Source organism: Chelon labrosus, assembly GCF_963514085.1.
Source record: "Chelon labrosus genome assembly, chromosome: 4".
Taxonomy (NCBI): Eukaryota; Metazoa; Chordata; class Actinopteri; order Mugiliformes; family Mugilidae; genus Chelon; species Chelon labrosus.
This window is the reverse complement of record NC_140340.1, coordinates 24381030-24394798: the sequence shown is the minus strand read 5'-3', so window position 1 is coordinate 24394798 and position 13769 is coordinate 24381030. Positions and strand designations below refer to the sequence as shown.

The 13769-nt window shown below is 41.3% G+C and overlaps 1 protein-coding gene across 4 annotated transcripts in view; it reads right to left on the bottom strand.

The window, feature by feature from the left end:
- The window catches only part of LOC311486656 (semaphorin-3F-like), a 55578-nt gene extending 46208 nt beyond the window's left edge, over nt 1-9370 (bottom strand). For all 4 annotated transcript variants that reach the window (XM_084542584.1, XM_084542583.1, XM_084542586.1 and 1 more), the window contains exons 1-2: nt 8969-9370; nt 6982-7158 (exon numbers count right to left, since the gene is read on the bottom strand). In XM_084542584.1, the coding sequence (XP_084398710.1) occupies nt 6982-7099 (118 nt within the window). In that variant the 5' untranslated portion in view covers nt 7100-7158; nt 8969-9370. The remainder of the gene's footprint in view (nt 1-6981; nt 7159-8968) is intronic.
- Between the last annotated feature and the right edge of the window lie 4399 nt (nt 9371-13769).

Below are 13769 nucleotides of genomic sequence, written 5' to 3'. Positions count from 1 at the left end.
CTGTTCCCATGTCAGAGGAAGAGAAATTAGTAGAAGAGGGAAGATAGACAAAACTGTAATTAGTCATTAGTCATCATACCAAAATTAATCTGCAAGTTTTCTGATAATCCAGTAATTGTAATAACTCCGACTTCTAAAATCAAAGAATCCAATGCCTTTATTTGTCTTATATGACAGAAATCAGCTTTACTTTGGTGTGTTAGACCATCAGTTGACAGAGAAAGAATATTTTCATAATTTATTTTAAATATTAATAATCAGAGGACAAATTGATTAATCCTTTTTAGTTGCAGCTCTAGTTAGACTATGTTTAGACAGAACCTTGACATCTACTCACATTTCTGCACCTGCACACACGCAATATATCCAGGAACCGTACGCCATATGTTGGAGAAAGAGAATCTGAGCATTGATGCTACTTCCTCTTTTATCAAACACTAGGACCACCCAAGCAGCACACGATACACTTTACAACCTTTCAGCCATATGGCATGAGAATCAAATAGAGCAAGGTGCCAAGTGGCTATATTCTATAACAGTGAAGGACAATGACTCAATTCATGGAGCATCATAAAGAAAGGCTTGTGTGCATTTAACAACTGTGGCAAGAAGAGAAAAAAAAACGATATTCCAGAAACTGGGTGGGAGGCGCAGGCTGATGGTTGGCTGACACAGCTATGAAATGACACTGTGACCGCCATTTTATTTGCAGAGGGAAATTGGCACTATTAGTGACGGGACATGAGATTACTGCTGGATTCAGGGGCAGTGTGTGGAGAGGTGCCAACATACTCGTCTTCTCAGGGAATATCACACGTCTGTCCCACACAGACAGTATACCTGACAGGCAGAGGGGCGAGAATGGCAGCAGTATTGTCTTCAGTAATGCTGCTGTTGAGCAACAGAGTAACATATTTAACATTTAATTGCAAAGATTTATGCATATGAATTTGTGCCACAACAAACTATACATAAATAAAATGTCAAAACTTGCTGTCTTTATTATGAGTAATTTCTAAACCAATAAAGCAAAAACTAAAAAAAAAAAAAAAAAAAAAGAGATCACCCAGAGGAGCTGTATTAGACAACACAAACATCTGACAGCCTGACAACTCCCTTAGTACAAAATCTGTGTGTCCAATAGAGCAGCTTATTTTCCAGGGAACTTACAGCAGAAAAGTGTGAATGTTGATGATGTTTCTGTCATGAGACTGGTGCAAAACTGGAGGGGTAGAAATATCTGTGGGTGAAGGAGAAGATTCAGGAGAAGCATCAAGATTCAGGAACTTCTGTTGCCATGGGTCCACACCAAAATAGTCAGTCACATTCAACAGCAAGAGACCTGACGGTTTCTGAACAAATTCCCAACTGGTTCCAGGCTGTAAACAAAACAACAATTTCCACATTGTGTTTTAGAATCACATCCTGTTTCGTGCAAGTTCTACCCAGGCACTATTCGCTGCCTAAATTGACCAGTATTTCTAGTAGAGAGAACACATTTGACACAGAAAGTTTTCTGGAAATAAGACTAACCGGTCTGGAAATAAAATGTAATCATGGTGCTATCAGTCATCCACCTAACAGGAGCCAGAGTTAAGGGTACAGGGGCTCAGAGACAGACAGGTAATCGATCTGAGTCCTGACCTGTCGGTCTGAGCCTATTGGACATATATACCGTTCAGTGATTGCCTAGACTAGATAGTCATTAAGTGGGACGACGACTGTACCCTTCCAGCAATCACATTTCATTTTTGATTGCTATGGCCTTCAGTGAAATTCAACGAGGCGAAAATACACAGGAATTAGCCTTGTCAAAGAGATAAATGCGCTTTTTGATGGGCAGCATCGCATTCCAACATGAATTCAGCGTTTAATTCTAAATAAATTCCCACTTGTTGTTGTGATAAAGCAACAGCATTTATGTAAGAAACTGTTTTATTATTTTCCAATAAACTCAAGTAAAATCCTGTGTTGCATGCATGAACTTTTTTATTTCTTCCACGTCAATGTATGGATTTAAATGTTGCGTAGTTGTGGTTCTGCATCGAGAGAGTCGCTGTTACAGATACAAATGCACATCTCCACATTCATTATGTAAAATGTCCATTCTTGAACCATATGCGCTACAAAGGAGGATTAACACTGGGCTCAGCCTAGACCTCATACCGCAGCCTCACTTTGCTTTAATATGCAGGCTCTACACTACACGCATTCAATCAAATTTAAGATGTTTCACACAGTTAAGAAGAGCTTCTGGGCAACCATGACCTGTGACTGTCTTGACAGCTGGATCGCAGCAGAGTGCAAGTTGCTCTGGACCTAATGGCGTTTGCTCTTAAACAACCATCACCACCGTGCCGATTGCGTTCAGTGGTTAACCGTGGCGCTACAAATGACTTGAGTGTGCCCGCTAAAGGAGAAGAGAGTTTTACACTAAATATAACTGGGCTTAGCTGCTGTGCAGACAAGCTGAGGTCTGGGGCATGGCCAAGAAATAGTGGTTTTCAATGCTTTGTCGGTCATTACTTTGCTGCTGAGGGGATATATGGACTCGACTCACACAAACAGTAATTAGAGATTACAGCCGAACATCAGCAGTGGTGCCAGACTACTGGAGCAGTGGTTTCGTGGTTTCTACACGTGGTTGGAGAACACTGCAATAATACGAGTTAGGGTTAGGGTGAAGGGATGCCAGTGCGCTTGAGGTAAATTAGACCAGCAGCTAGAAACTGGAATGATGTGGCAGAGCTTCGGATTATCAAGTATGATCGCTTCGAGCTAATATACAACACACTTTATATTTACCTCACAGAGCGGCAAAAGGAGTCTGAATGTAAATTAGCCAATGAGGTTGCTCACTCATGCAGTCAATACAGTGTAAATACTCAAGGCTCCAACCTAAAAAAAGTCTTTCTGTCATAGCCGATCAGGTCAGCAGTGATAAGAGCAAAAGATAAATTCTGACTGCTAATGGTTATGTACCTCTGGAGTGCAAAGAAGACAGTGACCACTTGAACGCATAGTGTGAACAACAGTAATAACAGTTTAAACATTTACTAGTAGAAGTGACAGGGTGGCAGTGAAAGGGCAAGCCCAGAGCTGAACTACAAAGTTGACTTTTCAAAACAAAACCTCCTCCTTCCTAATCCTCTTTTTTTTACATCATATTTTCAGATTTAATCCTTGTTATTCCAAGGAATTAAAAGACACAAACACACACTTCAAAAACCCAACATAATAAGGTCCGACGCCCTAGAATGCACGGCATTTAACCCCAAAGGGGACTTTCTGACCCTCTGCACCGCCATCCACCCACGCAAACACACTCACACCCGATATAGACGAAAGACTTCACCGAGGAGTAAAAATAGTAGCCTGCTGTTAGCCATTCACACGAGGGCGTGCAGATGAGAAATATTTGGAATAATGATGGGCCAGAGCAGCTTTCTCTTACTGCCACCTGCACTGTAGCAAAGCTGACCCACATTCTGGTGTCATCCCTGTGGATTTGGCCTCGTGCGTTACTCAGAGGGAGGAGGGAGGAGCGTGCTGTAATCCTGGCGATGTTATGGCATTTAGGACTTTTCCTTTGTACTGACACACCATAAGTCTGCAGCTGTAGTTGTCAAAGCCACCGTCGTCAAATTTCATTGACGCCAAACTGAGAAAAGGTGAGAAGTGTAATGTGTTAATTCTCACAGGATATGCAAGAAATGTCTCCACCCTCAGCTGTACATTGTGTCTTAAAGGCTTTTCAAAGTGGAAATTTACAGTTATGGACAATCCTGACCATGTGCCTTGGTTTATTCTGAACTTTACCTGTGTACCCAGGCAAACTCCACGCTAAAGGCTTTTAGTGACCAGTCACACCCATCGTAAACAACTGCGTATGAGGCATTGACAGGACATAGCAAAGACAGTGATGTTCTGTCATTATTTTAAGTGAATGAAGTCACGGCAGCTCAGTCGAGGCAGAGCTTCATGTGAGGTATAAGGCTTGAAATAGCAGGGCCGTAAGTATGGATTTAGATTTGGATCTGCTTAATGCATGAACTCAAATAGGCTATGCCATTCCGAGATTGTGAGCCAACAGCAGTAACGTTACACTTTTAACAAAACATGGCAAGACATGAAACTTCCCATGAGTGTCGTCTATTTAGAAAATGTGTGATACAGAAATGTTGGAAAATCTACCACACATGTAAATCGGTTGACCTCTTGATGGATTCATGCTACAATGGCGCCTGCGTGACTTCTCACGGATAAGCACTCACACAAGCCTTTCACATGTTAATTCAGTGTTTCCCTTCATCGATGGACAGCTTCACAATACAGGACAATGTGCCGTCTAAGCTGCCATTAAACTGTTCATTGCATATGGAAATAATATCATTAAAATAGCCCAAGTGGAAAACGATGTAAAACAAAAAACATGAAAGAAATATGATATTTATGTGAGCTTCCAGAGCTTCCAGCATTTATTTGAGAAAGGTATCTTCATCACTCCACACTCACTTGGAAGCTTCAGTAGACATTTAAGTCCTACAGTGTATTGTTATGTTTCCTCCGCTCTTTGTGATATTTTGAGATATTGTTTTTCTTTATTTCCACTTGAGTCTTTTTATTTTCAATGGAATCACTGTCAAAAGGTGTTCTTATTAAATGCTGCAATTTTGCAAAGTAATGCCTTGGGCAAAACCTTGAAGAAAAACATAAATGAGTCTGTCAGCAAACAGAAACATTTTACATGAAATGTCTCACTGCAGAAAACTGTGAACTAACTTCTTCACAGCAGCTCCAGGTAGACTGTCTGATGTGAGCGTCTCTTGGGGGTTGCTGGCGACACCGGTCTTGTCTGAGCTAACCTTAAAATGTCAATTGATTATGTACGGTGGATTTACTTTGCTCCCTCTCCTCATTCTTTGAAACACTCCGTTTGCTCATCTGACAGTGATTACAACAGCTTGCTGTTTAAACGGACGCATGCTCCTTTTGTTTTGCTCACGCTGCCCTTTCTCCTCAGCTTACTAGCACAGAAGACACGATAAGCCTGAACAAAGTCTGCTTCCAAGGCCTACCCATCAAGACTTTACAAACACAAATCTTATTGAAATGTGTTTTAGCCAAGTGCATTTTCAGCTTCCTGTGCTCTGAGTATTTGGAGACTTTTTTTTTTTTTTTCAACATAACAGAATGTGCTTTCCTGTCATAAAAGCCGTGCACACGACATGGAGTAAAAGCAATGCAATTAGGTCCCATGATTTACTCTACCTGCTTTAATAGGGAAATGCGGGCCTCCCAGATGGAGGTCATGGTTCTTAACCTCACTCCTCAGCTACCGAGTTAATCAGTGTGGAACATGTGTTTGGTTCAACACTGAGGGAAACATGGAGCTTTATAGCCGCATTTTAAGTTTTTCTTCACAGTGTGATTCGCTGGCGTAATGATCAATAATTAAAAAGTGGGACCTGATAATTAACCCATTCATTCCTGCACAATAAAAAGCTGCATATTGTCCACACTTGTCTCCGTGCTGTGTTCCATTAAAGCTGCTGCTCAGAGGCAAAATGCCCTCCCTAACAGCTCGGGCACAAACTTAACACATCACGTTGCGCCAGGGGAAGTGCAGCCAGCTTGCCAAGGTAAGGACTACATGGGCCTCTCAAAAAGCAATTAAGGCAGCGAGAGTCATAATATTGAATGGAGAGGGGGATGCATTCCTCCGAGAGAGGCAGCAGCAGTAGACTGTGAAATTCATATTGACTAGAGAGGCAAACACACACAGGTAAGCAGCAGAGCCAAGCTTTTTCCTCGTCAGCCGAAGAACGGCGTCTGTAGTCCACCGCTTTCAGATAGATTTCCAGTGAGTTCAGCCATCCAGAGATGCACCAACACACAAGCCTGTCTACTCAGAGAAAAAAAAAGAAAAAAAAAACAAGCACATGCACAATTTGCACAGTTCTCTAAAAACAACACTGCCTTTGACTAAAAAGATATCTGGAAAATGAAAAGAGAAAAAAAACTGCTGAGCTCTGGATGTGTGCTCAGTGATGTGTTAAATCCCACTTGATTAAAGCAGGAAAACGCCTTCAACAATGAACTGTGCCAGTCCACTTAATTAAGTCAACTTGTACTATGAGGGAGCGCTGGGAAACGGAAAGCAAAGCAAACAGGGGCGCTGCTGCTCGCTCCCTCGGCTTTTCTCTGGATGCTAATCAAAGGCTGGATCTCCAAGCAGGACAGGCCCCGGGGACGTCGCTCTGCTTGGCTGATCCTGGCAATTTGCTCTCGATAATACCCTCTCTCTCACTCTGCACCCCGGAGAACCCGGCAACCCATCTCACCAAATCTGTACGGCTGCTGAAGCACACAAATGTAGCCCCCTAAAGTACACATCTGCCTCACCAGGGAATAATCACATAATGGCCATAGAGTTATTACATGCTCCTTATTATCCCGTCTCTCTTTGTGGCTCCAATTTAGGGATTCTACAATAAAGATGATTGAAGATAACGAGGCTGCATTTGATTAACTAAAACAATAATCATGTATATTGTTTCAAAATGAGTACGAACAAGACATGCACAATCTCCAATATGTGCATCGGTTCAGTCGCCGTTTGTGTTTTTAATTGTTTTTTGCAATATAGGCTAGTGGAAGCATCTGGTGGTTATTACAGGGCCTGGAGGTCTGAGGAGGGGGCAGCATATGAGGACTGCATGATTTGTTTGCGGTCTGCTCAGTCGGCTCTGGTGATGCTGTAAGTTCTTCCTCTGCAAAACCCTTCAGCACTTATCAAAGCCGCAATCGCTCCAGTTACACAACTGACATGTCATCAGCGAGTGGATGAGCAAACACATGGCAGGGTGTAAGAAACCAGCACTGAATCTAAACAGTTGGAAATTTAAGAAAACCAGCAGAAAGCCAACAGGGAAGCTCGGGAGGAAAGAACAGAGGTGAGGAGGAGGTTCAGTTTCTTACCTTTGAAGGAGATGAAGACGCGGGGTGCAGCCAATGGGTCGTTGCTCAACTGGTTCCCAAAAGCCAAGCTGGACAGTGCCAGGAGGGCATGGACCGTCCACAGAGCGTCCAGCTGCATGGTGGAACAACCTCTTATAGCACCAATGAGTGATTTTTCTTTTTTAAATAAAAATAGATCTGCAGGGACAAAGAGAAACTCGTGAGAAGAGAAAATGCTGTCTCAACTTTACACTGCAAAGAAAACTAAAAGAATCTGTTTTCATTTATTAATTTATGTGACATGTCAAATCTGCGGCTCCCGAGGGCCCCATCCCTGAGAGTTTTGGGCGGCGCAGCGCTGAGGTGTGGAGATTACACCCAGATTTGTGGGAGCTTCATAAAACTGATGAGTCCCGATGGAGAGGAGCCAAGCTTTCGGAGATGTGTGCACACTTCCATTTGGTAAAAATTATGTTTGTTTTCCAGAGAGCGACAAACTGATGGAAAGATCGACTCTAGACTCTGCTGAGAGCAGCTTTACTTCTACTCCTCTCCACGCACACTGAACACATTCCTGTGTCATGACACCACACGTGTGTGCTGCTGCTCTGTAATTATGGGTTCACCTAATACCTGGTTCTACCTTGTCTGACTGGAGAGAATAAACAAAAATAACATTGTGATTGGTGCAATTGAAAGCACAAGACTTACGTGTTGCTAAAAGGCTAAAAGGGGTTACAAATGATGACAACCTATGGAGCAGCTTAACAAGTCTCCCAAACAAAGTAATGCTGGCTATCAATTAAGACCTAAGTTAATAAATGACAGACACCAGGGAGCAACCAATTATACATCATGGATCATCAGAAAGACTGCTCTAACAGGCCACCTCCTGCTCAACTTTTTCTCAGCTCTCCATTCCCATGCAGCACCCTGAACTATCTGGGTGGACAGTCAGTCTGCAAAGCTCTTCGCCCTTACGTTTCTACCTTTGGACCAGGTCTCCACCTCAAAAACACCATCGCAACCCCCAGCAGATCCACGCAGGCCTCAGAAAAGTTGGCTGGAGTGGATTTATGAGCATAAGCAGCTGTTTAAACCTCGGCTGTTTACTGACAATTTGTTAACCATCCAGCTGTTTATTCTGAGACAGAGGCCAAGTCCTTCACACTGGCACATGAAATCAAACAAGGCACTGCTCACAAATGACACTGAGGATTGTGAAAGGACACACACTCACATTATACAGTGCCATGACGTTAAATATATATACTGTATAGTCATGTGGAGGAATTATGAATAACGTTTACCGTGGGAGCATTTACAGGAACCCGTAAGCATTTTCACATTAGTCCAAGGCCAGTCAGAACCGCTGATGCTCATAACTGACACATTTGCACAAATATAATGCTTCATTAAAACTTCTAGACCAAGTGGATAAAATGATGACTTAATTTGGCTGTCAATAAAACATCCACTTGCATTTGGAGACCACAAGCCATTTACACTATCAAGACACATGAAGAGCCATGGTTAAGTATGGGGATATGAAAATAAAAGCTTCATAAAACTGATTTGAAATAAATTTATGACTATGTCCGCCAGCATTAAAGAATAAAACAAAATGTATACAAGGATGTTCAGTGTTGCTGAAACGTGCTATAGGTTGATAGAAATCTGTGCGTAACAGACTGGCTGTCTTGGCTACACATGGAGGACAGAACTGTAAACAGTCTGGGGTGGTATTAGAGCGCACGGTAAACGGAACTGCCATTAAATAAACATTAATAATGAGCAATGTAGGACGGTTATAATCATTCGAAAATGAAACTGACGAATTTGTAATTTCATGTTTAAAAAATGACGCTGTCAGTAAAGCCTTTATCAATAAAGCCATTAATACATTAAGATATAAAAACGCGAATCCAAATCAGGAAACATTTAATAAAATATTACTGATGAAGCAGGCTAAATTATAATCAAAGAGAAACAACAGAATCTGGCTTACCTTAAAGCTCTCCGATTATAAGTTCAGATCCAGCCTTGCAAGTCATTGAACAAACCAATTCCAACAGATCGATCACTCTCTCTCTCTCCAAGTTGAAATCAATAACGACAATAGAAAATCCCGGACAGTCCCTGCTCAGTGGGGTCGGGTGAGGCGGGTGAGGTTTGTACCTGTGCGCACTGCGCGTGTATTGGCCCCGGAGTTGCCAGTGAACAATAAAGAAAATCACAGTTCAAAAAATGAGACAAAACGTTTATCTAATTCAACCGCGAGAGGAGGACATGCCGCCGTCCCAGACAGCAATCAACATCTCGTGGGAGACATAAAAAAAAATTAAAGCAGTTGGAAATAAAAAGTCCCTGCGGTGTGGAGAGGTCCAGGCGCGCAGCGTGTGCTCCGCAGGAAAGTTGGGAGCTCCTGACTGTAGGGAGGCAGGGCGCTAGCAGGTGGATGCAGAGGCCCATTTGCCTTAAACACACCCACAGGGCGGGCAACAACGAGCCGAGCCGCCCATCAGCCAGCCGGGGGGAGGCATGATTTACTACCGTATTATACCACAGCATGCTGTCAGAGAGAAAAGAATGCACAGGTTGTCTACCTCCTGCTTCAGATTTAGGCTGCTTCATTACATTCATACTGTGCAGAGGATAAAAAGTGAGGGCAAGTTTTAATGAGACAACCTTATTATTTACCCAAATATAAATACACATTTCAGGTCAATTTATTAGAAATGTCATTGTCTGCTTTATGTTTGAATACTTTGCTCTTCCACTGGTTTCTCATTTTCTAAAACATCAATAAGTGATTTTTGTGATTTTAATAATGAAGCTTGTGGTTTAATAGGCATACAGATAACGTAACCAACCAGAGGGATTTTCACAACTTGACAACATAAAGGATATTCTAATCAATCACTGAAACAAATTATTAAAAAGTGATGATTTAAAATGCTTTCTGTGAGCTCCTTGGCTATATGACATCTTAAACTGCACTAACTGCACTATGGAAACAAAATCTAAACACAACACTGATATGGCATGTTGACGGTCCAGTGTGTTGGATTTAGCAGAATCTAATAACACTATCGTACCCATTGTCATGTTTTCATTAGTGTATAATTACCTGTAGATGGTGGAGGCCACCACATGTTGCACCACCCTGTTTCCACGGTAGCCCTGGGTGTACACACCAAATACTGGCTCTAGACAGAGGCTTTTGCCATTTGCCTTTTGCCAGCAGTGAAAAAGGTTGTCTATTTACCCACCAAGGAGGTCTGACACAGCATATATAACCCACTTGCTGTACATTCTTCTTGCTTCTATAAAATAAAATAAATGAATGATACTTCAATGAAGTAAACTTCATCAAATACCAAAAGCGCACCATGGGCATTCATTGGAGATTTGTATCTTACTATTATTGCTATCCAAAACACCCTAATTTTAACTGAGATATTCGAATTTCAAAGTCAAAGTACACAACATTCAGACACAGTACGACATGCAGTGAAAGGTTTTTTACCATTTATAATACGGACATAGAAGAAATGTAAAAAAATATAGAATTATATTGGATGTGCAAAGAGTCCAGCTGAGGTATTGAGTGTTACATCTCGAGTCTAGAAAGAGTCCAGGTACCAGGTGTTCCCTGGGTCCAAATGGCCTGCAGGAAGAAGCTCCTCCTCACTTTCTCTGTGTTTGCCTTCAAGAAGCGGAAATGGTTCCATGATCTCTCAACAGAGAAAAGTGATGCTTTGCTATCTTCCTTGTCTTGGTCCAGCATCCCTTGCTGTGTAGACTGACCTTAGGAATTCAGTTTTGTGGGTAATCTCAGTTAGATTGCACCACTCTCCAGACAAGTTGCCTTTCTTGCTTAGTGTTGTTCCACAATGTGATGCTTCTTGTCAATGATGCATTTGTGTAAGGTCCTTAGCACCCGAGAGGGCAGTTTAAAGTCCTGAAAGCAACACAGGGGTCCAACTGATCGCAAGAGAAAACAAACATCTGGAGGTGCCTTTGAAAAGTTTGTGACAATTTGCCATGTTTGTCATGTTTGGCCATGCTGTCTAGTCTATTGGATATCCTTCAAATTTGGCAACACTTGTCGCAGGTCATAAGATTAAACAAATGAGTTGGAAGAAGGTGGGAATCCATTCTCTATGGATTGTCACTGCACACAACACAGTCATTTCACAAAAAATGTAAATGATATCAACTTTCTTGAGTGAACAAAGTTGAGAGGTGACAGAAATATATATTTTTTAATTAAAGTATTGGCAGTTGCACCAGCAGTTGCAACTTGCAAAACAAATCCATTTTTGTGCTATTGCTGCTTATACTGATATGTATACATTCATTATTATTCAGAAAATAACAATTCATGCTTTGATGCAAACTGCTAAAAGAGGGAAGAAAAAAAAACTGTGTGAATCTATACATTACCAGGCTCTGTGTCAGGTCTCCTATCCCATCTACAGCGGCTATGGTGCAAAGAGAGTCTTTCACAGAGGAGTTGTTTGCTTGCTTTAAATCAGTTGCCTGTATTTCCGTCTACTATCTCTGTGACAACCAGAGAGCCACCATCTGCCACCCACACATGAGGTGTGGAGGGAAATCTTACAAAAAGAATTGGCTTAAATGGTGCTTCATGTGTTCCTTTTCTTTCAGTAAGTGAATGGCTTTAAAACAAATCCTTATCCCCTTTTATAAACTGACAAATTCACTACTACCCACCTTAGTCATATTTTAGAACATGTGTATTAAAGAGATAAAAATAACTTCTGTCAAGTTTGCCATTCACTGGGTGAAAGTTTCATGCATACAAGTTTATTGCAGCTTTACAATGACTTCTTCCTATTGAATATTTGACCTGTCAAGTCAATTTAGTGACTTGGAGCACAGACAATGTAATGATTGTTGGGTCAGACTTATCAGAATTGAAAGCTCTTATCTTAGTTATATACCCATAAAAAAAAATTAGAAATGTAATTCGTTTGATGGTATATAATGAAAATGTTTAATTTGCTCCTCTATTCAAACACTGATTGGGAGCTTCAAAGTCACAGAGTTTCCTCCTGTGAAGATATTCTGAAGCCCATTGAAAAAATTAAACATTTTCCCATTTTTAATCATACTCCATTCAGTGTCCTTTCATACCTACATTATCTACCTCTCATTCAATCTGGAGCTTTAATGGCAAGGCCTGCTTAGGAGTTTGAGGGAAAGTTTGTAAGGTGTTCAGCTGTCAGCTCAGTGGAGTCAAAAGAAGCTGTCCTGTCTGACTTTCCTTCCATTTGAAGCCAGGACGTTGGTTCTCTGGCCTTCACTCTGCAGTCTGACTTGATATAAAGGTTCTTTTTTAAAGTGACTTGGCAGAGGTCAAATAGAAAAGGATCATTCTGATGAGTCCAAGTAAAGTTTGTCCCTTCACGACAACTTATCTATTCAGCAAAGACACGGCAGATTTTCTGAGAAGCCGGGCCTTCAGCTTCTGCAAAGATACATTCCTCACTGTCCAGATTTCTAAAAGGAACTAAACAATGAGCCCTGGCTGCATATTGTCACACATAGTGTATGCTTCATGAGAATCCAAGGCGAGTGTGTACATTATAGAGGAGGACTTCTTGAACCCAAGTCGGGTAATATTTGTGATAAAAATCTTGCCGGTGCAGGAATCTGAGCTGCTGTTGACATCTATCTAAGTGGTGTATGAAGTTGTTTTAATACGTTGCAGAAGAACCTACATTCCAGCTGAGGCATGAACACTGTTTTCCGTGGCTCTGCCTGCGGGGCGTGAACGGCTGCCAGGTGTTATATCAGCATTTGTGATTTTTACATAGTTCAAGGGATCACCAGCAACACAATCCATGTTTCAGCGTGTGTGTAGAGATGTGACACTGCATGCACCATAGACATTGCCTTGTGGTTTTTGTGTTGCGCTGAACCGCAAAAGATCTCGGGTTGCATCTGAGGTAAAGAATACTGTGACAAGATTTTTCTGTTGTTTTTGCATTGTTTGGTCTGTCTCAGGTCTTGTATCATCCGTTTTTCTTACCGCTGTCTCGGCTGAAATATGTGTCAAACTGGTGTTTGTTAAATTCAGTTGCTTGCATCGCTGATTGCATCTGACCAATTGCCACATTACCTGTTCTTTACTTTTAGCACTTAACGTAACCTTAGCCCTGTGACAGGCTGGCGACCTATCCAGCACATACCCTGCTCTTCGCCCCATGACAGCAGGGATAGGCTCAAGACCCCCGCAACCACCCAGAGGATAAGCAGTAACGGATAATGAACCTAAAACTGCCTCAACCCATTCACAGTCACCAAAACTAATAGTTTAAAGGCCCATACACACCACCTAAGGAATTCACTGAGTAAACTGACTTGCCACCACTGCAGAAAACATTACATTTTGGTTTAATAAGAATCCGCTCTAAGATTTATAAATACTTAATGACCATCAACAGCTAAAGTTAGCTTAGCCCTGGTGATCATGTGCTGTGCTACAGAAGAGTCTTATCTTTAACTGACCACAAAGTACTCAATATGTAGGAATATGATAAAGTACAATATGTAATAAATTGTGTTTGGTATGAGGTACAGAAAATAAATTAAATACTTTAACATATGACTAAGACAAATTTATTGTATCCTTCTCAATGTTATTTTTCTACATTCATTTTTTTTTTCATGGTAAAACTTTTAATTTTCTTTGAAGTCTATTTTCTTCTAATTACATTTCATATTCATATATATTCATATTTAATTTCTTGATTTATGATGTTGCTTTGTATACCCTA